At 43.2% G+C, this 25068-nt stretch overlaps 2 protein-coding genes across 4 annotated transcripts in view; one reads left to right on the top strand and one right to left on the bottom strand.

Annotated features, from left to right (window-relative positions):
* Positions 1 to 14565, top strand: part of wdr95 (WD40 repeat domain 95) — a 255032-nt gene extending 240467 nt beyond the window's left edge. The window contains 1 exon segment of the mRNA XM_085999311.1: positions 11900 to 14565. Within this exon segment, the coding sequence (XP_085855437.1) occupies positions 11900 to 12110 (211 nt within the window). The 3' untranslated portion in view covers positions 12111 to 14565.
* Positions 14566 to 21650: 7085 nt separating this feature from the next.
* Positions 21651 to 25068, bottom strand: part of hsph1 (heat shock 105/110 protein 1) — a 128153-nt gene continuing 124735 nt past the window's right edge. For all 3 annotated transcript variants that reach the window (XM_085999313.1, XM_085999312.1, XM_085999314.1), the window contains 3 exons: positions 23732 to 23851; positions 23409 to 23570; positions 21651 to 22372 (listed from right to left, as the gene is read on the bottom strand). In XM_085999313.1, coding sequence (XP_085855439.1) covers positions 22157 to 22372; positions 23409 to 23570; positions 23732 to 23851 — 498 coding nt within the window. In that variant the 3' untranslated portion in view covers positions 21651 to 22156. The remainder of the gene's footprint in view (positions 22373 to 23408; positions 23571 to 23731; positions 23852 to 25068) is intronic.

Consider the following 25068-nt stretch of genomic DNA (forward strand, 5'->3'; position numbering starts at 1 on the left):
AATTACCTTAAATCTGTGTCCTCTGGTTACCAACCCTTCTGCCGCTGGAAACGGCTTCTCCTTATTTACCCTATAAAAACCTTTCATGATTTTGAACACCTCTATTAAATCTCCCCATAACCTTCTCTGCTCTAAGGACAACAACCCCAGCTTCTCTAGTCTCTCCACGTAACTGAAGTCCCACATCACTGGCACCATTCTAGTAAATCTCCTCTGCACCCTCTCCAAGGCCTTGCCATCCTTCCTAAAGTGTGGTGCCCAGCATTGAACACTCCAGCTGGGGCCTAACCAGTGTTTTATAAAGGTTTAGCACAGCTTCCTTGCTTCTGTATTCTGCCTTTGTGTATAAAGCCAAGGATTCCGTATGCTTTTTTAACAACCTTCTCAATTTGTCCTGTCACCTTCAAAGATTTATCTACATACCAGTGTCAGCTGTGGCTCAGTGGGTAGCACACTTGTCTCTGAGTCAGAAAGTTGTGGGTTCAGGTCCCACTCCAGGGACTTGAGCAGATAAATCTAGGCTGACACTGCAGTGCTGAGGGAGTGCTGCACTGTCGGAGGTGCTGTCTTTTGGATGAGACGTTAAACCGAGGCCCCGTCTGCTCTCTCAGTTGGACGTAAAAAATCCCATGGCACTATTTCAAAGAAGAGCTGGGGAGTTATCCTTGGAGTCCTGGCCAATATTTATCCCTCAATCAACATAACAAAAACAGATTATCTGGTCATTAGCACATTGCTATTTGTGGGAGCTTGCTGTGCGCAAATTGGCTGCTGCGTTTCCCACATTACAACAGTGACTACACTCCAAAAGTATTTCATTGGCTGTAAAGCGCTTTGAGACGCCCGGTAGTCGTGAAAGGTGCTATATAAAAGCAAGTCTTTCTTTCTTTACACTCCCAGGCCTCTCTGTTCCTGCACCCCCTTTAAAATTGTACTATTTAGTTTATATTGCCTCTCCTCATTCTTCTTACCAAAATGGATCACTTCACACTTCTCTGCATTAAATTTCATCTGACATATGTCTACTCATATTCCAAGTCTGTCTCTGTCCTCCTAAAGTCTGTTACTATCCTCCTCACTGTTCCTTCTCAGAAACATTGTTTTAAATGTTCTTTATTGCAGGGTTGAGGGACTGGTGAAGGAGGTAGCAAGGACTGAATGCAGAGGGGGATTGTGTAACACTTCAGGGGAGTAAGCAGGTCAGCCAAAGCACTGAGTAATTAAGTCATCACTGGCATCTCTGGCTGCAAGGTATTGTAATGGCCCCTCCCCTCTTCTTCATGCCAGTCTTTCTCGTCAGATATGGAGAATTCTTCCTGCTGCTTCTCCTCTATGTGCAAACCTCTTTGGAGAGCGAGGTTGTGCAGGGTGCAGCACACTACAGCAATTTGTGAGACTCTCTGTGGACTGTACTGAAACGAGCACCCTGGCTTATCCAGGAGCCTAAACTGTTGTTTTAGGACCTCGACACTGTGCTCGATGATCATCCTGGTGGCCCAAAGGCTCTGATTGATTGATTGTACTTCAGTTGTGCAGGTGTGCTGAGGTTACAGAAGGGAACATTGGAACAGGAGTAGGCCATTTAACCCCTCGAGCCTGTTCCACCATTAACTAAGATCATGGCTGATCTGTGACCTAACTCCATATACCCGCCTTTGCCTCATATCCCTTAATATCTTTGGTTGACAAAAATCTATCAATCTCAGATTTAAAATTAACAATTGATCTAGTATCATTTGCCATTTGCGGAAGAGAGTTCCAAACTTCTATCACCATTTACGTGTAGAAGTGTTTCCTAATTTCACTCCTGAAAGGTCTGGCTCTAATTTTTAGACTATGCCTGTAATAATAATAAATAACTTCCGGTTGAAGTTATGTGCACATCATTTCCTGTGAACTGTGAACTCTGTGCATACCTCACTTCCTGTGTTTGGACTAGTATAAATACTGAACTGCTCAGTATGTAAAAGGGCTTCTCCTAGAGGCATGGTGAAGACCGCTCTTGTATATAGTATAATAATTATAAGTTGCTTAAAGCTTACTTTAAAGTTCCTTGATGTGTGAGACTTTATTACATCAATTTAAGCAACTTAGTATTTACACTCTCAAATACTAGACCTTCGGACAAACTCGGAGTTAAGGATCCAGGGAACCACCCATCATGGAAAACATCCTTAAACCTACTCGTCTGGACTTGGACCCAAACGCACCAGCAGCTGGCAGGGTATGGAAGCATTGGTACCGTACTTTTGAGAATTTTCTTGATGAATGTAAAGCGAATGCTTCTACTAAACTGAGGATACTTATCAACTATGTGACCCCAACAGTGTTTGAATATGTTGATGAATGGGATAATTACGATGAGGTGATCCGGGCACTTAAAAAACTATATGCCAAGACCGCAAATGAGGTCTATGCTAGACATCTACTGGCCACAGCCCGACAAGGGCCAGGGGAATCGATTAACGAATTCCTTCAAGAACTTCGCAGGCTCAGCGTAGATTGTAACTTTCAGGCAGCCTCGGCTGAGCTGTACCACGAAGAAATGATTCGTGATGCTTTCATCTGCGGGATTGCCTCTCCATTTATACGCCAGCGTCTACTAGAAAGTAAAATACTTGAGCTACAAAAGGCTTTTGACCTGGCTTGTTCTCTGGATTTGGCAAAGAAAAATGCAGACCTCTATCAGCTGCCCAGATCTCGATCTGCTGCTGTAACTGCAACCAGACGATTCAAGTGGCCTCAGGTGAACGCTATCATAGAGGAATCTAATCCTGATGATAATTCTGATGAAGAAGAGGAGGATGACCCCACTTTAGCAGCCTCTTGGCAATCTAGGAAGGAATGCTTCTTTTGTGGAGATTCTTTTCACCCTAGGAAATTCTGCCCTGCTCGCAATGCGATCTGCAGTCATTGCGATAAAAAGGGAGTTTGCCAATCAAGAGCCTCTACGAGGGCCTATCCAGCTAAGGCCTACCGAACTGCCCCAATTAGGGCCTATCAAGCTTCCTCTCGAGCTCTCTCCCGAAGAAGCACACCTAGAGTTTCAGCCACTCTCTGTGCAACCACACCAATTACAGCTGCTTGCCCACAGAACCTGTTTCATGCAGCTACAAAAGTTTCAATTAATGGGCATACCTTAGATGCCTTAATTGACTCAGGAAGTACTGATAGTTTCATTAGAGAACAGATTGTTGCGAAATTGAAACTACATATCTTCCCATCGGACCAGGCAATTGCGATGGCTCAGTCATCACTTAATACCAGAATCTCCGGCTTTTGTATTATTGATATGACACTTAATGGTCGCATGTATCCCTCCACCCGACTTTCGGTGCTCAAGGACTTATGTAGTGATCTCATCTTAGGGCTGGATTTTCAAAAACAGCATAAGAAACTCACCATTGAGTTCGGCGGATCCAAACCTGGACTTACTATTTCTAATATACTGTCTAAATTACCGTTTTGTGCATTATCAGCAGCTTCACTTGATGAACCCTCATTATTTGCCAGTATTCCTCCTCGATGCAAACCAATAATAACGAAATCGCGGCGCTTTAGTCAGGAAGATCAATCTTTTATTGAGGCTGAAATCTCTCGACTTTTAGCAGAGGATATCATCGAACCATGTTCGTCGCCCTGGCGGGCTCAAATCGTCATCGTCAAGAACCCTCTAAAACCTCACAAACAACGACTATGCATATGGTTAATAAACTGGCCGAATACAAAGTGTTCTCAACTTACGATTTAAAAAGTGCCTATCATCAGGTACCCTTGAAGGTCTCAGATAAGCAGTACACGGCCTTTGAGGCTAATGGACGGCTGTACCAATTTCGTCGCCTCCCATTCGGGGTTACTAATGGAGTGGCTGTCTTCCAACGGGCAATGGATGGCCTGGTTAAGCAGGAAAACTTAAGGGACACTTTTCCCTATCTTGATAACATTACTATTGCAGGTCACGATCAACAGGAACACGACGCCAACCTCCAAAAATTTCGGGATGCTCTCCATCACCGTAACTTAACTTTGAATGAATCTAAATCTGTTGAGTCGCAACCGACCATCAACATCCTTGGCTACTGCGTAGGCAATGGTATCATTAAGCCAGACCCAGAAAGACTTTGCCCGCTCCAAGAGCTCCCGTCACCTAAGAATCCGGCTTCTTTATGTCGGGCTCTCGGTCTGTTTGCATACTACGCTAAATGGATTCCTCATTTTTCAGACAAAATCCAACCCTTGCTGCATGCTAGATCATTTCCATTGGAAACAGCGGCTGTTGCAGCCTTTAACCTTCTCAAAAAACCGTTGGAGAAAGCGGCTCTTCACTCCATCGATGAGAATCTCCCTTTCATAGTCGAATGTGATGCCTCGGAGGTGGCGATCTCGGCTACTCTAAATCAGGAAGGTCGTCCTGTAGCATTTATGTCCAGGACCTTACAAGGTGCCGAGCTACATTATCCTCCGGTTGAGAATGAAGCCACAGCCATCATAGAGGCGGTACGGAAGTGGAACCATTTCCTAGCTCGCCAGCACTTTACATTAATCACGGACTAGCGATCAGTCGCCTTCATGCTCGATAATCGAAAACGAACCAAAATTAAGAATAATGAAATACAGCTTTGGAGGATGGAACTGGCCTCTTTTGGTTACACCATTCACTATCGACCTGGCAAGGAGAATGTGGCCCCGGATACCCTCACACGAGCATTCTGCTCCACTATGTCATCCTCTACTCTCATAGATGTCCATAATGGATTGTGTCATCCTGGCGTTACGCGCATGCTACATTTCGTACGATCACGGAATCTCCCTTTTTCTACTGGAGATGTAAAGAAAATGTGCTCAGAATGCCGGCTTTGTGCAGAATTAAAACCTCAGTTCTTCCGCCCCTCAGATGGTATGCTCATACACGCAACCCAACCGATGCAACGACTTAGCATCGATTTTAAGGGCCCAGTGCCCTCTTCCACTCGGAACACATATTTGCTCACCATGATTGATGAATATTCACGTTTTCCGTTTGCCTTCCCCTGCTCCAATATGCTGGCGTCCACAGTAATCTGCTGCCTTGAGCAGGTATTTTCTCTCTGTGGCATGGCGGCTTACATTCACTCGGATCGGGGTCCATCCTTTATGTCAAGGGAACTCAAGGACTACCTCTCAGAATGGGGAATTGCTACAAGCAAAACGACGCCATATCATCCCATCGGAAATGGGCAGGTAGAGAGGTATAACGGTATCATCTGGAAGTCCGTACATCTTGCTTTAAGATCTCGGGGCCTACCAAACCAGCAATGGGAAGCAGTGCTTCCGGATGCATTGCACTCTATACGGTCCCTTCTTTCTACAGCCACAAATACTACACCTCATGAGCGGTTCTTTGGATTCCAGCGTCGCTCATCTTATGGGACATCCCTCCCATCATGGCTAACTACTCCTGGACCTGTACTACTCCGAAGATACATTCGGACGTCTAAAAATGACCCCCTCGTAGACGAGGTCGAACTAACCGATGCCAACCCCACCTATGCATACATACGGTATCCCGACGGCCGAGAATCTACCGTATCATTACGGGATCTGGCTCCCTGCCCACCAGGACCTAGTGGGACATCGAGTGATGGTATTTTACCAGGAGCCTCTTGGAACTTACCGGGTACCCCTCTCCAGGATCCTGATCTGACACCAACTAGCTTGGTGCCGGTAGAACCCCGTACTCAAAGTTGCGACCCTCCCAGTACCGCGCACCAAAGTACTGATCTGCCACAGACCAGCTCTGCACCTCCCTCTGAACAGAGACAGACCGACTCTGCACCTATTGGGGCTCGTACACGAAGCCATGATCTCCCCGACCCTTCACAGGGTAATCCAGGCCACACAGACTCTGACCAATGGCCAACAGCATGTAATCGGACCAGTGACCCTCTACGACGGGAACCCAAACGGGTGCGACTCTTCCTCGTTCGGCGGCTGCGGAATAAAAGGAAGACCACAGCCTTCTAATCTCGCAGGAGGGAAGAATGTAATAATAATAAATAACTTCCGGTTGAAGTTATGTGCACATCATTTCCTGTGAACTCTGAACTCTGTGCATACCTCACTTCCGGTGCATACGTCACTTCCTGTGTTTGGACTAGTATAAATACTGAACTGCTCAGTATGTAAAAGGGCTTCTCCTAGAGGCATGGTGAAGACCGCTCTTGTATATAGTATAATTATAAGTTGCTTAAAGCTTACTTTAAAGTTCCTTGATGTGTGAGACTTTTTATTACATCAATGCCCTTAGTCCTAGACTCCCCAATCAGCAGAAATAGTTTCTCTTTATCTGTTCTCCTTAATATCCTGAAAACTTAGATCAGATCACCCCTTAACCTTCTAATTTCTCCTCACAATTTAACCCTTGGAGTCCGGGTATCATTCTAGTAAACCTATGCTGCACTCCCTCCAAGGCCAGTATATCTTTCCTAAGGTATGGTGCCCAGAACTGCTCACAGTGCTCCAGGTGTGGTCTAACCAGGACTTTGTATAGCTGTAACATCACTTCTACCCCCTTGTACTCTAGTCCTCTAGATATAAAGGCCAGCATTCCATTAGTCTTTTTGATTATTTTCCGTACCTGATCGTGACATTTTAATGATCTATGTACCTGGAACCCAAGTCTCTTTGGACCTCCACTGTTTTTAGATTCTCACCATTTAGAAAGTACCCTGTTCTATCCTTTTTAGGTCCAAAGCAGATGACCTCACATTTGCCTACATTGAAGTCCATTTGCCACAGTTTTGCCCATTCACTTAATCTGTCGCTATCCCTCTGTAATTTTATGTTTTCCTCTACACTGCCTGCAATGCCGCCTACCTTTGTGTCATCGGCAAATTTGGATATGTGGCTTTCTACCCCATCGTCTAAGTCGTTAATAAATACGGTGAATAGTTGAGGCCCCAACACCGATTTCTGCAGGACACCACTAGTCACCTCCTGACAATTCGAGTACCTGCCCATCATCTCTAATCTCTGTCTCCTGCCAATTTCCTAACCAGGTCAGTAATTTGCCTTCAATTCCATGGGATTCAACCTTAATGAACAGTCTCTTATGAGGGACTTTATCAAATGCCTTCTGGAAGTCCATATAAATAACATCCATAGACATTCCCCTGTCTACTACTTCAGTTACCTCTTCAAAAAATTCAATCAGGTTCGTCAGGCATGACCTATCTTTTATAAATCCACGCTGGCTCTTTCCGACCAACTGAAAATTTTAAAGGTTTTCAGTCACCCTGTCCTTAATTATAGACTCTTAGCATTTTCCCAACAACAGATGTTAGGCTAACTGGTCTATATATGGTTTCCCACTCTCACCATTCTTAAATATCAGAGTGACACACGCAATTTTCAAATCTAAAGGAACGGTTCCTGAATCGAGAGAACTTTGGAAGATTATAGTTAGGGCATCTGCAATGTGCTCACCTACTTCCTTTAAAACCCTGGGATGGAAACCATCTGGTCCTAGAAATAGTAGATGCATTGCTGGTCATCTTCCAAAATTCTATAGACTCTGGCACAGTTCCCATGGATTGGAGGGTAGCTAATGTAACCCCACTATTTAAAAAAGATGGTAGAGAGAAAATGGGGAATTATAGACTGGTAAGCCTGACATCGGTAGTGGGGAAAATGCTAGAGTCCATTATAAAGGATGTAATAGCAGAGCACTTGGAAAACAGTGACAGGATCGGACAAAGTCAACATGGATTTACAAAAGGTAAATCGTGCTTGACTAATCTACTGGAATTTTTTGAGGATGTAACTGGTAGAATAGATAAGGGAGAACCAGTGGATGTGGTGTATTTGGACTTTCAGAAGGCTTTCGATAAGGGGTCCCGCATAAGAGATTAGCGTGCAAAGTTAAAGCACATGGGATTGGGGGTAAGGTACTGACTTGAATAGAGAACTGGTTGGCAGGCAGGAAGCAAAGAGTTGGAATAAATGGGTCTTTTTCCGAGTGGCAGGCAGTGACTAGTGGGGTACCGCAGGGATCGGTGCTAGGACCCCAGCTATTCACAATATATATTAATGGTCTAGACGAGGGAACTAGATGTAATATCTCCAAGTTTGCAGATGACACAAAGCTGGGTGGGCATGTGTGCTGTGAGGCGGATGCAGAGAAACTCCAGTATGATTTGGACAGGTTGGGTGGTTGGGCAGATGCAGTATAATGTGGATAAATGTGAGGTTATCCACTTTGGTGGCAAAAACAGGAAGGCAGATTATTATCTGAACGGTAATAGATTGGGAAAAGGGGAAGTGCAACGAGACCTGGGTATCCTTGTGCACCAGTCACTGAAGGTAAGCATGCAGGTGCAGCAGGCGGTTAAGAAGGCAAATGGTATGTTGGCCTTCATAGCGAGAGGATTCGAGTACAGGAACAAGGATGTTTTGCTGCAGTTGTACAGGGCCTTGGTGAGACCACACCTTGAGTATTGTGTGCAGTTTTGGTCGCCTTATCTGAGGAAGGATGTTCTTGCCATGGAGGGAGTGCAGCGAAGATTCACCAGACTGATACCTGGGATGACAGGAATGATGTATGAAGAGAGATTGGGTCGATTGGGCTTATATTCGCTGGAGTTTGGAAGAATGAGAGGGGATCTCTTTGAAACTTATAAAATTCTAACAGGACTAGACAGACTAGATGCAGGAAGAATGTTCCTGATGGATGGGGAGTCCAGAACCATGGGTCACAGTCTAAGGATAAGGGGTAAGCCATTTAGGACAGAGATGAGGAGGAATTTCTTCACCCAGAGAGTGGTGAACCTGTGGAATTCTCTACCACAGAAGGCAGTTGAAGCCAATTCATTAAATATATTCAAGAAGGAGTTAGATATATTTCTTAAGGCTAAAGGGATCAAGGGATATGGAGAGAAAGCAGGGACAGGGTACTGAATTTGGATGATCAACCATGATCTCATTGAATGGCGGAGCAGGCTCAAGGGGCCGAATGGCCTACTCCTGCTCCTATCTTCTATGTTTCTATGTCCTGAGGATTTATCACTCTTTAGTGCCATTATTTTCTTCATTACTGTTATTTTGCTTACGTTAATTTTGTTGTGTCCCTGTCCCTGATTCAATATTAGTTTCCTTGGGATTTCCGGCATCGTATCCTCTTCCTCTACTTTAAATAAAGGTTGTCATCAGGCATGTGTGGAAGGGGTAGCCCTTGTCCCCGAGCAGCTGTCCACTGACTTTTGTTGCAGGTTGAATCGTGCAGAATGAAGGAATTGTGACAGCTGCTTGGAAACCTGGCACAGACCTGCATGATCCTGTTGTGGTGATCACTGTCGACGACACCTTCCATTACTTTGCTGATGATTGAGAGTAGACTTATGGGGCTGGGTTGGATTTGTCCTGGTTTTTGTGGACAGGACATACCTGGGCCGTTTTCCACATTGTCAGATAGAAGCCAGTGTTGTAGCTGTACTGGAACAGCTTGGCTCGAGGCGCGGCTAGTTCTGGAGCACAAGTCTTCAGCACGACAGCCGGGATGTTGTCGGGGCCCACAGATTATGCTGTATCCAGTGCGCTTAGCCGTTTCTTGATATCGCGTGGAGTGAATCGAATTGGCTGAAGACTGGCTTCTGTGATGGTGGGGACCTAAGGACAAGGCTGATATGGATCATCCACTCGGCACTTCTGGCTGAAGATGTTTGCGAACGCTTCAGCTTTGTCTTTTGCACTCACGTTCTGGGCTCCACCATCATTGAGGGTGGGGATATTCATGGAGCCTCCTCTTCCCATTAGTTGTTTAATGGTCCACCACCATTAAAATAACATCGAGGTCCATTGGCATCAGAACAGTATTCATGGTTATACAGTATAAGGAGCAAGAGGATAACTAAGGGAAGAGCAGGGCCTATTAGAGACCAAAAAGGTAACCTATATGTGGAGGCGGAAGACGTAGGTATGGTTCTTAATGAATACTTTGCGTCTGACTTCACAGAAGAGAGGGACGATGCAGATATTGTAATTAAGGAGGAGGAGTGTAAAATATTTGATGGGATAAACATAGTGAGAGAGGAAGTATTAAGAGGTTTAGCATCTTTGAAAGTAGAGCCATCACCAGGCCCGGATAAAATTTATCCCAGGTTATTGAGAGGCAAGGAAGGAAATAGTGGAGGCTCTGACCATCATTTTCCAATCCTCTCTGCCTACAGGTGTGGTGCCGGAGGACTGCTAATCTTGTGTCATTTTTAAAAAAGGGATAGACTGAGTAATTACAGGCCAGTTTGCCTAACCTCCGTGGTGGAAAAATTCTTGGAAAAAATTCTGAGGGACTGTGTAAATCATCATTTAGAAAGTCACAGACTAATCAAGGACAGTCAGCATGGATTTGTTAAGGGAAGGTCGTGTCTGACTAACTTGATTGAATTTCTTGAGGAGGGTTGATGTGGGTAGTGCGTTTGATGTAGACTACATGGATTTTAGCAAGGCCTTGACAAGGTTCCACATGGCAGGTTGGTCAAAAAAGTAAAAGCCCATGGGATCCAAGGGAAAGTGGGAAGTTGGATCCAAAATTGGCTGAGTGGCAGGAAGCAAAGGGTAATGATCGACTGGTGTTTTTGTGACTGGAAGGCTGTTTCCAGTGGGCTTCCACAGGGCTCAGTACTAGGTCCCTTGTTTTTTGTGGTATATTTCAATGATTTAGACTTCAATGTAGGGGGCATGATTAAGAAGTTTGCAGATGATACAAAAATTGGCCATGTTATTGATAGTGAGGAAGAAAGCTGTAGACTGCAGGACGATATCATTGGACTGGTCAGGTGGGCAGAAAAGTGGCAAATGGAATTTAATCTGGAGAAATGTGAGGTAATGCATTTGGGGAGGGCTAACGAGGCAAGGAATACACAATAAATGATGGGATACTGAGAAGTGTAGATGTACAGAGCAACCTTGGAGTGCATGTCCATTGATCCCTGAGGGTAGCAGGACAGGTAGATAAGGTGGTTAAGAAGGCATATGGGATATTCTCCTTCTTTATTAGCCAAGACATAGAATTTAAGAGCAGAGAGGTTATGCTAGAACTGTATAAAACACTGGTTAGGCCACAGCTAGAGTACTGCGTACAGTTCTGGTCACCACATTACGGGAAAGATGTGATTACACTCACGAGGGTACAGAGGAGATTTCCGAGGATGTTGCCAGGACTGGAAAATTTTAACTATGAGGAAAGATTGGATAGGCTGGAGTTGTTTTCTTTGGAACAGAGGAGGCTGAGGGGTGATTTAATTGAGGTAAAAAAAATTATAAGGGGCCTAGATAGAGTGGATAGGAAGGACCTATTTCCCTTAGCAGAGAGGTCAATAACCAGGGGGCACTGATTTAAAGTAATTGGTAGAAGGATTAGCGGGGAGTTGAGGAGAATTTATTTCACGCAGAGGGTGGTGGGGGCCTGGAGCTCACTGCCTGAAAGGGTGGTAGAGGCAGAAACCCTCATCACATTTAAAAATTACTTGAATATGCACCTGAAGTGCCGTAACCTGCAAGGCCACGGACCAAGAGCTGGAAAGTGGGATTAGGCTAGATAGCTCCTTTTCGACCAGCGCAGACACAATGGGCCGAATGGCCTCCTTCTGTGCCATAAATTTCTATGATTCTTTGATTCTATGATCATGTATAACAGCAAGTTACTAACAAATAGAATCAGGCAGTTATGAATACTGTTTGAGAGATAAGAGAAGTTAGCACCATTTAGTACTGTGACCACAAAATACCAGTACACATATATAAAGATTATGTTCATAGATTATTCCTGTAGCTTTGCATTTTTGCAGGAGTTTTGTCCTTTACATCTGCTGATGAATGAATTAAGTGCTGTTTTGTAGCAACACTAATTTTCCCCCCTTTTTTATAGACTTCGACATGAAAGATACAAGAGTTTGAATAAGCCACTAAACCATGGAGGCCCCACTGCTTATCATACCCTAAAATGTTTTGAAATTGTTAATGCCCCAACTACATGTGAGAAACCTGACCTATCAGCAGCAGGCACCGATCCATATATCACCATTTGCTTTAAAGAGAGTACAGATGACCTCCAAGCCTCTACCTAAGGAATTGCTTAGCCATGTTTAATTTTCTCTGCACCTTGTTTATGTTATCTAAAGCTACCATTGTTGCACCCAATCCTGCATGCAATACTGGGCATTCCTCCAGACCTGAGTATCTCTAACTCAGCTGGCTGCCTCTTGGTCCTCTTTTGCAATTCTCCTCGATCCCCATCTCTTCAAGCCTCTGCTGCCTCTACTCCTATTTCTTCTCTCCTCATTGTTTTCTGTAATTTCCCCCTCTCAGTTCCCACACCCTATTCAACACTATTACCATTCCAATCCCTTTTTCTGCCGTTGTTCCAGGCTCGACTATTTCCTGGACATGCCCACGACTTCCCTCTGCTCCACTCTAGTATCTTCCACTGCACCCATCATGGCATCCATCTTTTGTCTTACAACTCATTACCCTTTCTCAGTGCATATTCAGCTTAATTGCCAAGTGTTAACCTCTCTAACATCCTTTCTATCCCCCATCTTTTTCCAGTCCTGCCCTCTCCTATTCCCCCAGTGGATCTCCAACCTTGTCCCGTTCTGTGTTACCCTCTAGTATGTTTGCCATCTTGCATACTCCAGATTACTCAGCTGCCTCTCCTTGCCCCACGGCTCGCTGACATTTTTACCTCAAGCTTTGATTCCTCACTGGCATCCCTAGCTGCACCCTACACAAACTGCAATGCATCCAAAACTCTTCTACCTGCATCTTGTCTCGCACTAGGTCCCGCTCACCTATTATCCTTCCCCAAACTTCATTGGCTCTTTGTCTCCTATGCAGTGAATTCACCATACTTGTACTTTTTATAAACCTTCCATCGCCTCATCCCTCCCTAGATCTACAGTCTTCTTCAGCCCTATGTCAGCGCCTGTGATCTACCTTCCTCCAATTCTTCCTCCTGTGCATCCCATCCTCTTGCCACTACTTTTGGTGGCCAAGTCTTCAACTATTTTGGTTCTAACATCTGGAATACTCTCTCTAAACCTCGTCATTTTGGTACTTTTTGTCCCACCTTAAAAGCTTCCTCAGAACCTATCTTTTGCCATGCAATCAGCCATCAACTGTTGTACTTCTTCTTATGTCCAAGCTCTCTTAAATGAGCATCTGGGATGTTTTATTACCTTAAAGGCACTATATGAGTGCAAGTTACTATTGTTGTGTTGTTGACTTCTGCTGTTCGGTTATTCAAACTTGTTTATTTTTCATCCTTCTGCATCCTTCACACACCATAACAATTTGTCCAGTCCTGATTGGCTTTGTGATGATCACATGCTTAAGTGCGTTCCTAAATTATTATGTCATGGCAGATTGTATAAAGGCCCAAGACCTGTGTAATAGCTGTAATTCTTTTTTGGTAGTGTGACGGAACTAGTCAAATTTCATTTTGATCACTCCAAACTGAACTCATCAACTGTGCTTCTCAGCAGTTCTGTCAGTGAGTAGGGCCAGTATTTCCATGCCCCTCAGATGGGACCTATTCTTGCTCAGCTCAGTGATGAAGCAGTGTATAGTGAAATGGCTGGTGGAGTACTTTTCTCCATTGTTATCATTTGACTAGTGTGTGTCCCAGAGACCCAGTTAATGGATATTCTACTTGTGCCACTGCTGATTCCTGGACCCCCCCCCTTACTCGTGTTTCCATTTACAGTGTCTGTGGAGCAGCTAAATGGAGTACCCTTCACATGTTTACCAAAGATTGCTATTTAAATGTGCCCCGTACTCAGTACAATATTTTCAACAGATCTATTTTAGCAGCAAGGTTTGGGGCATCCCAGCTAGGCTCGCCCTCCTCCTAAATTGGTACAACTTTGGCATGTCTTTCACATTAAATGAAGAATATAGGATGAAGAAAGTTAGCTTGCCTACCTGGTAGGATCTTCTTCATTCTTTGAATAGCATCCTTCACACACCACAATCCTTCCCAACCATCCACTGTGGTGCAGTTCTTGGTCCTTTTATATATGTAGAAGTAGAAGGTCACAGGTGGAAGAGGCCCATTGATGTCATGGCACAAAAATGTAGGGGCTTGTTTGAACACAGGATTTCTCCAAAACCAATCAAGATTGAACAAGTTCCTACAGTGTGTGAAAGTTGTTAACATTTCAGGAATAAAGAAAATTGCATGAAATAGGTAATCTAAATGTTCTGATTTTGTCTGCTTGGTATGTGTGTATGTGCATCTTTTTATGTACACAATATTTGCAATAATTATGGAACATTAAGATTTAGTGGATATATGCTGGTCACCGCTTTGGTTTTGCTGATTTTGATATTGGCTTTCCTTAAGGGGGTCACCAGATGCAGTATGCATAGAGAGGATGGGATTTCAGTTCAACTGCTAGTTTTTTGTTTCTTGTCTGTGGGTTTATTTTTGCCATGTATTGATCACGGCATGTTAGCTGGGTATATTTTACAGTTTGGTTAATGTTGTATGATTTTGCACTTTTCTAATAAAAAAATCATTAAAAAATAAGACAATTTCATTTAAATATATATGGTTATGGGTAGTCAATTTCTAATCCTTGCTGTAGCCGCTTCATAGCCACTAAGAGCAGTGTGGGTCGATCAGTGTGGCTTGAGGTCTTCCTGCAGCAAGTCACAGATTCCCTATTGCCTCTTTACTGAAACGCACTCTACTTAATGCACAACTCCTCATAATACCTATGCTGCCTGTATACTCTATTGGTTGGGGTTGGGGGTGGGGGTAAGTATCTAGTGGGTTACATATTCTTTCAATGATTCCTGACTCTTCTTATCTCCATCCTGTGCTGCTCCTCCTCCTCCTCTATGATAATAGCAGAATTGCTTCTGAAAAGCCTTGACTCGGGTGGGGTGGGGGATCTGAAAATAAACCTGTGGGCTCACCCTGTCTTCCCTGTTGATGATCAGCAGCCTTCCACCTCCCAGACTCCTGCGACAGGGGACCAACCCTGTAAGAGTGCTAGAATAGGTAAACGAGCAGAGAGGTCAGGCACTAAGGGATTGCATAAGGGTGATTTCATATCAACATCAAGGGAAGTAAAATTTGTTAAATCTGCAATGTACACAATGTTAAGTAAGGAGTTTTTTTTACATTGGTGTTGGTCTTTGTATTCTTAAGTATGTAAGAGAAAGAACCATGAGGTAGCAATGTTGGAGGGCATTCAGAAGGTGGGTGGAAGCACTGAGTCAGATAGTTGGTGAGACTGTGTGCGGGGGAAGGGTTTGTTTAGGAAAATCTCTCAATTATTTTTTGCCTTGCACTGCTCGACCTTGGTCTCATTCTCCTCTTCTTCCTCGTCCCCTTCATCTTCCTCCTCGACTTCTTCCTCCTGTGGCAGCTGTAAGGCTTGTTCCCTCTGCATTGCATAATTGTGTAGCATGCAGAAAACCACTACAAATCTGGAGAAGACAGCATGAGCCTCTTCCATTGAGCCAATGTCACTGTCATGGGGCTGCACCTCTACATTCCTACTGCTCTTCGTGAGAACAGAGTGAAGGAGTGTACTGATGCTCTGGAAGTCTCTATTCATGCTCTTCTTCATGGATTGATAAGCAGAAGACATGCTAGATTCCAGACCCACGATGGCAACAATCTGAACTCCCAACGAAGTTGTCAGAGCTGTCACTAGAAGCTCATCAATGTCGGCCCCACTGCAGTGTTCATAGAGCTGACCACTCACTCCATGATTGGCTGCAGGGTCTCAATGCCATGCTGTGTAACCCCACACAAGATAGAGCTGGATTTCTCCATTCTCTCTACCATTGTGCGCAAGCTCACTGGCATGCTGCTCAATGCACTTCAAATGTCCTAGTATATAGGAATCAGTCTTTTAATGCAGGCTGTGCCCTCTGCAGCAGAGCTAGGATGAAAGCTCCGCCTTGCTTCCTGGGCCATCTCATCCCCCTGCCTACGCTCCTACACACTAGGGCTCGGTGAATTTCCCAGTGCTGATCCCTCTAACCTATCCTGTAAAGTACATATAGTGCCAATCTTTTGAGCTGATGCTTGCTAAAGTAAGAGTGATGATGTATCATGAGTGCCACCGTCTATGCATCTGAACGCTTTATCTTTTCTTCACCTGAAAGGGAAGGGGCAAGGATTAGCATTTAGTGTCTAGGATAATCAGTTGAGTGGCTGCTAAAAGCAGCTGCACTTGTCATGCACAGTGTGTAAGACTGAGATTTCAGAGAGAAAGGACAGTGTGAAAGATATCCAAGAACCCTGTAGAATGTGTTCTCCACATTTGCCACTTGCAACGTCGCTGATGCGACCAGTCCTCACGATTGCCATAAGTTGCGCCTCAATTTGGGAAGAGGACATGACTAGATGCTCTACCTCATCCCTATTATTGCTTGCAAGCTTGCCCTCCAAGAGAGTGCTGGTGGTAACCTAGCAAGAAGCTTTGAGGGTGTGCACTTCAAGGTAGAATAGTGGTGTTAGCGTATTGAGAGTAGCAGAGGTGTGAGAAGGTGATGGCCATAATCGTGATGAGGGTAGGAGAAGAATGTGGCATTAGGAGCAGAGGGAAGTGGAGTGAAGTGTGCTGCAGTGGATGGAGAAGAGTGCTGGTAATCAGGGGAGGCCATTAAACTTTTTCCTGCGTTGCAGCGAGGTCTGTGGGGCGATACTCCTAGCACAGGCCTGCTCTGCCACTTGTGCCCACTGCAGCTAGTCAGGAAGCCTTCCTGCCAATGGTGAGGAAATGATATCCCTCCTCCTGCCTACCTGCCCCACCAAGATTGCCAATGCTGCATTCGAGCAAGGTGGGGCCTTTGAAGTTTCTCCTTGGCCCGTCATGTTCAGAAGTTGCCTACAGCCAAAGTGCACGCCCCTTTTAAGAAGTGCAAGCTGTCTTTAAATAGCGTCAAGGATGCCTGATATTCCTGCCGCCACCCCTCTTCCCCCCCCCCCCCCCCCCCCCAAATTAGGCGCATTGTCAATCAATAGTGCTACTAGCGCTGGCAGCCTTAATGATAATGAGGGCCCCTGACCAATTTTGCCTTCTAATTGCACCCCACAATTGGGTCTGTGCAGTGATGATTTTAGGCACGAAAACAGTCCTAGCAGATTTCTACTCCATGGTGTCATGCACGTGAGTAGGGCTAATGCCAAGCATGTATATTCCATGCTTGGTACAGAATTAAAGCCTGTTGAATGGGAAAGGGGCCTAGGAGTTACAGTACATGATTCTCTGAAGGTGCACAATTCGTGCTGAAAGACTACTGCAAATGCAAATAGAGTACTAGAATGTAGAGGATGATCTAGTATAAAACAAAAGGAACCATAGTGACCTTGTACAAGATCTTGGTTAGGTCTTCTTTGGAATACTTTGGCTTGTTTTGGTTTCCTCATGTAGAGGCCCTGGACAAGGAGGGCTACTAGAAATATTATTTATATGAATGCACTAGTGGTACAATAAAGATTGGAAAAAAATCAAAGCATAGACTACAAAGTAGGACAATAAACTATAAGTCAAATATGTCAAGAGGCATCATTTATGCTTTAGTCATTTGGTAGCCTCAGGGTCAACTTTGTGGAGTCTGGAAAGTTCTGGTAGAACAGCATGAAATGAGCAGCCATTCAGTAGATGTACAGCATACTGCACTGCACTGCACAGAGGGGGGTTCCTGAGTTCGCAGGTGTGGTCATTAGCCGCACACCTTATCATAGAAATTTACAGCACAGAATGCCAATAAATTTGGTCATTTGCCGCACACCTTACCAACTCATATCTAAAATGGTTGAGCTTGCACCAGAGATGGCATGGTCAGGTAGTCTTTCTTCAGGCTGAGCGATTAGAAAGTTGTTTCTTAGAGAACAGCTTGTCCCCATTCTGTTAACCATAATGAGACTGTGTCCCCCCCCATGAAGATGGGTGATAGCATAGTCCAGGTTGGTGCTGAGGCACCTCCCATATATCTTTGAAAAGTGGCAGGTATGGATTTGCTCAAGGTTATTTGCTACAACACCTGATGTGAGGCCATATATTTGAAAGGAACTGGTAACCATTCAGTGTTTGTTGTTTGATAGTCCCTGTTATTATTCTCATTGTTTGATTTAATTGTGTATCAGCTAGTTTGATATGCACAATATGCTCCAGCTGCGTAGTAGAAAGCTAACACTGATTTGCACAATGTTTGTGCATTAGCTCCTCAATTTGAGCCTGCAAGCTTATTTAGAGAGCCAATTCTGCTCTTGATTTTCTGAGCTGCCTTGGTGAGGTGGTCCTTGTACAAGTGTGTGATTGAGAGTCACTCCGAGATATACTGATTTTGGGTCATGTGCCAACTGTTCTCCATTCTAGCCACTAGAATGATTGCTAGTTTAAAAGCCCTTAGGTATCACGATAGACTCAGACAGCTGGGTCTTTTTACTCTAGAAAAAGTACAGACTTTGGCATGATTTAGTTGAAGTGTTTTAAATGATAAAGGGACAGGACTATGCCTGTGTGGACAGACTATTTGATAAACTAGATAATTTAGGGTGTAAGGTACATTTAAGCAGAGAACTAGGGTGTGTGGCCCAAATAAGCGTTCTTTATACAAATGCACGGAGTATAAGGAATAAATTGAATGAACTGCAGGCGCAAATTCAAATTGGAGGGTATGACATGGTAGCCATTCCTGAGACATGGCTGCAAGACAGTCAGGACTGGGAACTAAATATACCAGATTATAAGGTCTACAGGATAGGGAAAATGGCAGAAGGGGAGGACTAGCCTTAGTGATTAAGGATGAAATCACTTCAATGATAAGAGAGTTTATAATGAGAGGTAAGCAGGCAGTGGAGACCTTATGGGTAGAATTAAGAAATAGGAAAGGATTTAAGACTGTAATGGGAGTTGTGTATAGGTCCCCTGCTAGCAGCTGTGAAATACTCGATTGCATAAATGCAGAGATTAGACAAGTGTGTAGCAAAGGCAGAGTGGATTTAATGGGGGATTTTAACTTTAATATAGATTGGGATAAGCAGACTGGCACCTGTCAGAAAGGTAGTGAATTTCTTGAGTGTGTCTGGGATAGTTTTCTACAATAATATGACCTAGAGGCAACATTAGATTTAGTAATGAGGCAGATTTAGTTAATAGCCTAACTGTATGTGAAAATTTATCCAATAACGATCACAATGTAGCGTTTGAAAGGGAGAAACATGAAACACCTACTTAGATTCTAGATTTGGGTAAGGCCGACTTCAAAAGGATGAGACGGAGACTGTCCACAGTAAACCGGGCAAATCTGTTAATGGGTAAAACGACAGGTCATCAGATGTTCAAAAAGAATTTAAGGTGATATAGAACCAGTTTATACCCCCGAGGGGTAAGAGCTCTACTGGCCAAAAAAAAGCCATGGATGACTAAAGAGGTAAAGGACAGCATAAAATTAAAAGAAAAGGCATACAAAAATGCAAAAAATAACATAGATCCTGGCAAATGGGAAAGATACAAAGGGTCACAAAACAGATAGTAAGAGCTACAAAAAGGGAGTATGAAAGGAAACTTGCAAAGGATATCAAAATCAACATTTTTTTTACAATTATATTAGGAAAAAGAGGGTAGTCAGGAGCAATGTTGGCCCCTTAAAGACTGAAAGCGGTGATAAAATCGATAAGGAAATGGCAGATATGCCAGAAATCCCAAGGAAACTAAATCAGGGACTCAATAAAATTAATGTAAGTAAACTAACAATAATGAAGAAAATAATTGCACTAAAGAGTGACAAATCCCCAGAACCAGATGGTTTCCATCCCAGGGTTTTAAAGGAAGTAGGAGTACATTGCAGAGGTCCTAACTATAATCTTCTAAAGTTCTCTCAATTCAGGACCCGTTCCTTTAGATTGGAAAATTGCACATGACAATCCGCTATTTAAAAATGGTGAGAGAGGAAAGTCAGGGAATTATAGACCAGTTAGCTTAACATCTGTTGTCGGGGAAATTGCTTGAGTCTTTAATTAAGGATAGGGTGACTGAACACCTCAAATTTTCAGCTGATCAGAGAGAGCCAGCATGGATTTGTGAAAGGCAGGTTATGCCTGACAAACTTGGTTGAATTTTTTGAGGAGGTAACAAGGAGGGTAGAGCATTTGATGTAGTGTATATGGACTTTAGCAAGGCTTTTGATAAGGTTCCACCCGGCAGACTGGTCACGAAGTTAAAAGCCCATGGGATCCAGGGCAAAGTGTCAAGTTGGATTCAAAACTGGCTCGGAGGCAGGAAGCAGAGGGTAATGGTTGATGGGTGTTTTTGTAACTGGAAGGCCGTTTCCAGTGGGGTTCCGCAGGGCTCAGTAACTAGGTCAGTTGCTTTTTGTGGTATGTATCAACGATCTTGACTTGAATATAGGGGGTATGATTAAGAAGTTTGCAGATGATACTAAAATTGGCTGTGTAGTTGATACTGAAGAAGGAAGCTGTAGTCTGCAGGAAGATATCAATAAATTGGTCAGGTGAGCAGAACAGTGGCAAATGGAATTAAATCCAGAGAAGTGTGCGGTAATGCATTTGGGGAGGGCTAACAAGGAAAGGGAATACATATTAAATGGTAGGACACTGAGTAGTGTAGAGGAACAAAGGGACCTTGGAGTGCATGTCCACAGATCCCTGAAGGTAGCAGGCCAGGTAGATAAGGTGATTAAGAAGGCATACGGAATGCTTGCCTTTATTAGCCGTGGCATAGAATACAAGAGCAGGGGGGTTATGCTTCAACTGTATAAAACACTAGTTAGGCCTCAGCTAGAATACTGCATGCAGTTCTGGTCACCACATTACAAGAAAGATGTGACTGCACTAGAGATGGTACAGAGGCAATTTACAAGGATGTTGCTGGGAGTAGAGAATCTTAGCTATGAGGAAAGACTGGATAGGCTGGGTTTGTTTTCCTTGGAACAGAGGCTGAAGTGAGACCTTATTGAAGTGTATAAAATTATGAGGGACCTAGGAAAAGTGGATATAAAAGGACCTATTTCTCTTAGCAGAAGGGTCAAAAACCAGGGGGCACAGATTTAAAGTAACTGGTGGAAGGTTGAGGGGGGATTGGAGGGGAAATGTCTTCACCCAGAGGGTTGTGGGGGTCGGGAACTCACTGCCTGAAAGGGTAGTAGAGGCAGAAACCCTAACCACATTTAAAAAGTACTTGGATGTGCACTTGGGATGCTGTAACCTGCAGGGCTACGGACCAAGAGCTGGGAAGTGGGATTAGGCTGGATAGCTCTTTGTTGGCTGACGCGGATATGATGGGCCGAACTGGCCTCCTTCCATGCTGTAACTTTCTATGATTTTAAATGTCATGAACAGGTACAGAAAATAATCAAAAAGGCCTTTATATCTAGAGGACTAGAATACAAGGGAGTAGGAGTTTTGCTACAGCTATACAAATCCCTGGTTAGACCACACATGGAGTACTGTGAGCAGTTCTGGGTACCACACTTTAGGAAGGATATACTGGCCTTGGAGGGAGTGCAGCATAGTTTTACCAGAATGATACCCAGACTTCAAGGAGAACTGATTTCCTAAATTTCTCTCATACAATTAAGCAGGAGTGGGAAATACATTAAAAAAAATTGAATTGTCTTGGGAAAAACAATGGTTTTTGATGTTGAAAACCTTATTTAATTAGTACAAATTCATATACAGATTGCTCTGCTCAACAGTTACTCAATTTATTCTAATTATGTAGGTCCCATCGTAGTCGTAATACTGCAAAGAGAACAAGAAAAATCAAAACTACAAGAACGTACATATGCCCAAGTATTGTTGAAACATGCACCTGTTAAAAGTTTCATGCTTTAATAACCCATCTCAGTTTGATGGAGCATAACTTACAAAATAGTCTGATGTATCATGCTCTGTAGGTGGTTTTAACAGAAATTCACAATTCCACAGGAATTTTACATATTTCATTTACCATTGTTAAGCATTTTACCGACATATTGTACATAATTAAATAGTTGAACTCTACCATTTTAGGTACTGAAGAAATGTATTGCAAAAGCTTTTTTTATATAAATGAATGTGTGTGGGCATTTAGAAACATTAAAAGAAAAAAAATGTAGAAAGTGGTAGGAAAAAAATATTCCTTTTACTGTACATAGTTTAATCCATGTTGGTTGTGCAGTTATCTCCTGGGTGGCAGTCGCCGTTTTGGGGAGGATTTTCTGTATCCTTGGTAAGATTCTCATTCTCCATTGGCTCTCCTCCTGCTCCATTTTTAGAATTTGTTTTACTATTCATCAATTGGTTTTCTTCTTTAGGATTCTCTACTTTTGGCTTGGGTTTCGTGACTATTGGATTGCAGATACTGTCTAGCTCCTGTGAAGAAAAGTTGAGGAAATTATCAATTTTGTTACTCAAGAGTAAGAAATATTTGCCCTTATGTAGACTTCATGTTCAAAATCACTACACAACTCCTATAGAAACATAGATTGCTAGCAATTTGGGCATTGTTGAGATTTAGCTGTTAATAAGTGTTTCAAACATGCCTTTGCATCACTAAGGGAGTGGAATATTGTTGGGAAATACCAACCTTTGGTTGATATATAAAAATAAGTTCATCTGCTTTATTCAGGTAGATGGAAAAGATCCCATGGCACTATGCTAGATGGATTGAAAATTGGTTTAGCATAATGGTAAATCAAAAATGCCCCATGAAAAACTAACTTATTCTAGGATGTTTGCTGTTGACAATATTTGTGAATGATATAGAACATGAGATGACCTGAAGCTAGTGGCAGATAACAGAAAGAGGATTGATTTCAATTCTTTTTGAAGGTAATCAATTGTGTGGACTGGCTGAGATACGGCAGATGAATTTTAATATTGATAAAATGTAGAGTAATTCATATAGCAAGAGGCAATAGTAAGCACATATATAGCTTGAATGAGTAGCCACTGAAAAAATAATTTGGGAGTGATCATTGATCATACCCTGTAAGTGTCTAGTCAGTGTGAAGCAGTTATCAATAAGGCAAATCAGGTACTGGAATGCATCTGGAAAACATTTAAATTATATTGACATCATGTAGATCAATGGTAAATGTGGAATGATGTTTTGATCACAACATCTCAAAGAAGGGATAAATGCATCAGAAAGGGTTCAGAGAAAAAAGTTACCAGGGTGATTCCAGGTCTAAAGAGAGAAGTTCTGAAAATCTGCAGGGCGGCCTAACTCAGGACAAAAGCCATGATGTGCCTGCCCCAGACCTCTGGCACTGACTTAATTGCATTCAAAGCTTATTCAGACTTCACCTCAGTTTTGTAATCCTCAAATTCTAATTAGATGGGCATAGAAAGGTACATTTAACTGACTAGGTTACAATATATCAATCCATTACAAAAGAAATACAACCTTCTGTTTATCTTTAATTTCAACCACGTGTACTATAGGGTCTTGATCAAAACTCAGTTTGGCCTGTATGTCCATTGCATTATTCATCCATTCCATTGTTTCATTCACTGACTTTTCCACTTTCTCCATTTCAGCAGCCTCTATATGGCTATACTTTACAACCTGTAAAATATATGAACGTTAATTTCCCTATCTGCATCATATTGACATCATGCAGATTAATGGTAAATGTGGAATGATGTTTTGATCACAATATCGCAAAAAAGGGATAAATGCATTAGAAAGGGTTCTAGAATGAATTTCACTTGTGAATTTTTGCTTACGTTATTCCTGGATTCCCCCGCTAGTTTTGCATAATGTTGCAGTCTTTGTCCAAGCTCATCAAAGGCTTTTGGTCGTTTCTCAGTCTCCAGATATCGTTCTTGAATTGGAGTACCTAATTTCTTTATACATAATTTTAAAAAATGCGTGTTAAGTAATAGAGTTGTAAACAAAAAACTCAAATTAAAAAAAAAAAATTCTGTAAGTTGCAGCATATTTGGCATTGCCTGAAGATCTTATTGCCTGGCATGAGGGAGAACTCAGACATCTGGTTGAAGTACTAACAATAATAGGTTCACAGGACTTTTAAATAAGTTGTTCCTTAAGCACTTGGTGTCCTATATATAATGCATTCTGGTTTCAAGCAGAACTTGACACATTAACCCTTACATACAAGATGATGATCGTTGGCATCTTACAAGCAATCAGGAGAGAATAAGATCAATGCCATCTTACAATAAAAGTTGCCTTCAAATGTTTTCAAACAACAACAACTTGTATTTATATAGCACCTTTAACATAGTAAAACGTCCCAAGGCATTGCACAGGAGTATTAAAAAGACAAAAAATTTGACACCGAGCTACATAAGGATAAATTAGGGCAGCTGACCAAAAGCTTGGTCAAAGATGTAGGTTTTAAGGGGTGTCTTAAAGGAGGAAAGCGGTAATGAGGCAGAGACGTTTAGGCATGGAATTCCAGAGCTTCAGGCCTAGGCAACAGAAGGCATGGCCACCAATGGTTGAGCGATTATAATCAGGGATGCTCAAGGAGTCAGAATTAGAGGAGTGCAGGTGTCTCGGGGGTGTTGTGGGGCTGAAGGAGATTACAGAGATAGGGAGGGGGGAGGCCACGGAGGGATTTGAAAACAAGGATGAGAATTTTGAAATCGAGGCGTTGCTTAACCAGGAGCCAATGATGGTCAGCGAGCACAGGGGTGATGGGTGAACAGGACTTGGTGCGAGTTAGGACATGGGCAGCCGATTTTTAGATCACCTCAAGTTTACGTAAGGTAACACAGAAAATAGGAGCAGGAGTAGGCCATTCGGCCCCTTGAGCCTGCTCCACCATTCAATGTGATCATGGCTGATCATCTAAATTCAGTACCCGGTCCCTGCTTTCTCCCCATACCCCTTGATCCCTTTAGCCTTGAGAAATATATCCAACTCCTTCTTGAATATATTTAATGAATTGGCCTCTACTGCCTTCTGTGGTAGAGAATTCCACAGGTTCACCACTCTCTAGGTGAAGAAATTCCTCCTCATTTCTGTCGGAAATGGCCTGCCCCTTATCCTTAGACTGTGACCCCTGGTTCTGGACTCCCCGACCATCGGGAACATC

This window comes from Somniosus microcephalus, chromosome 10, assembly GCF_052327205.1.
Source record: "Somniosus microcephalus isolate GS21.2 chromosome 10, FLI_Smic_1.0, whole genome shotgun sequence".
NCBI lineage: Eukaryota > Metazoa > Chordata > Chondrichthyes > Squaliformes > Somniosidae > Somniosus > Somniosus microcephalus.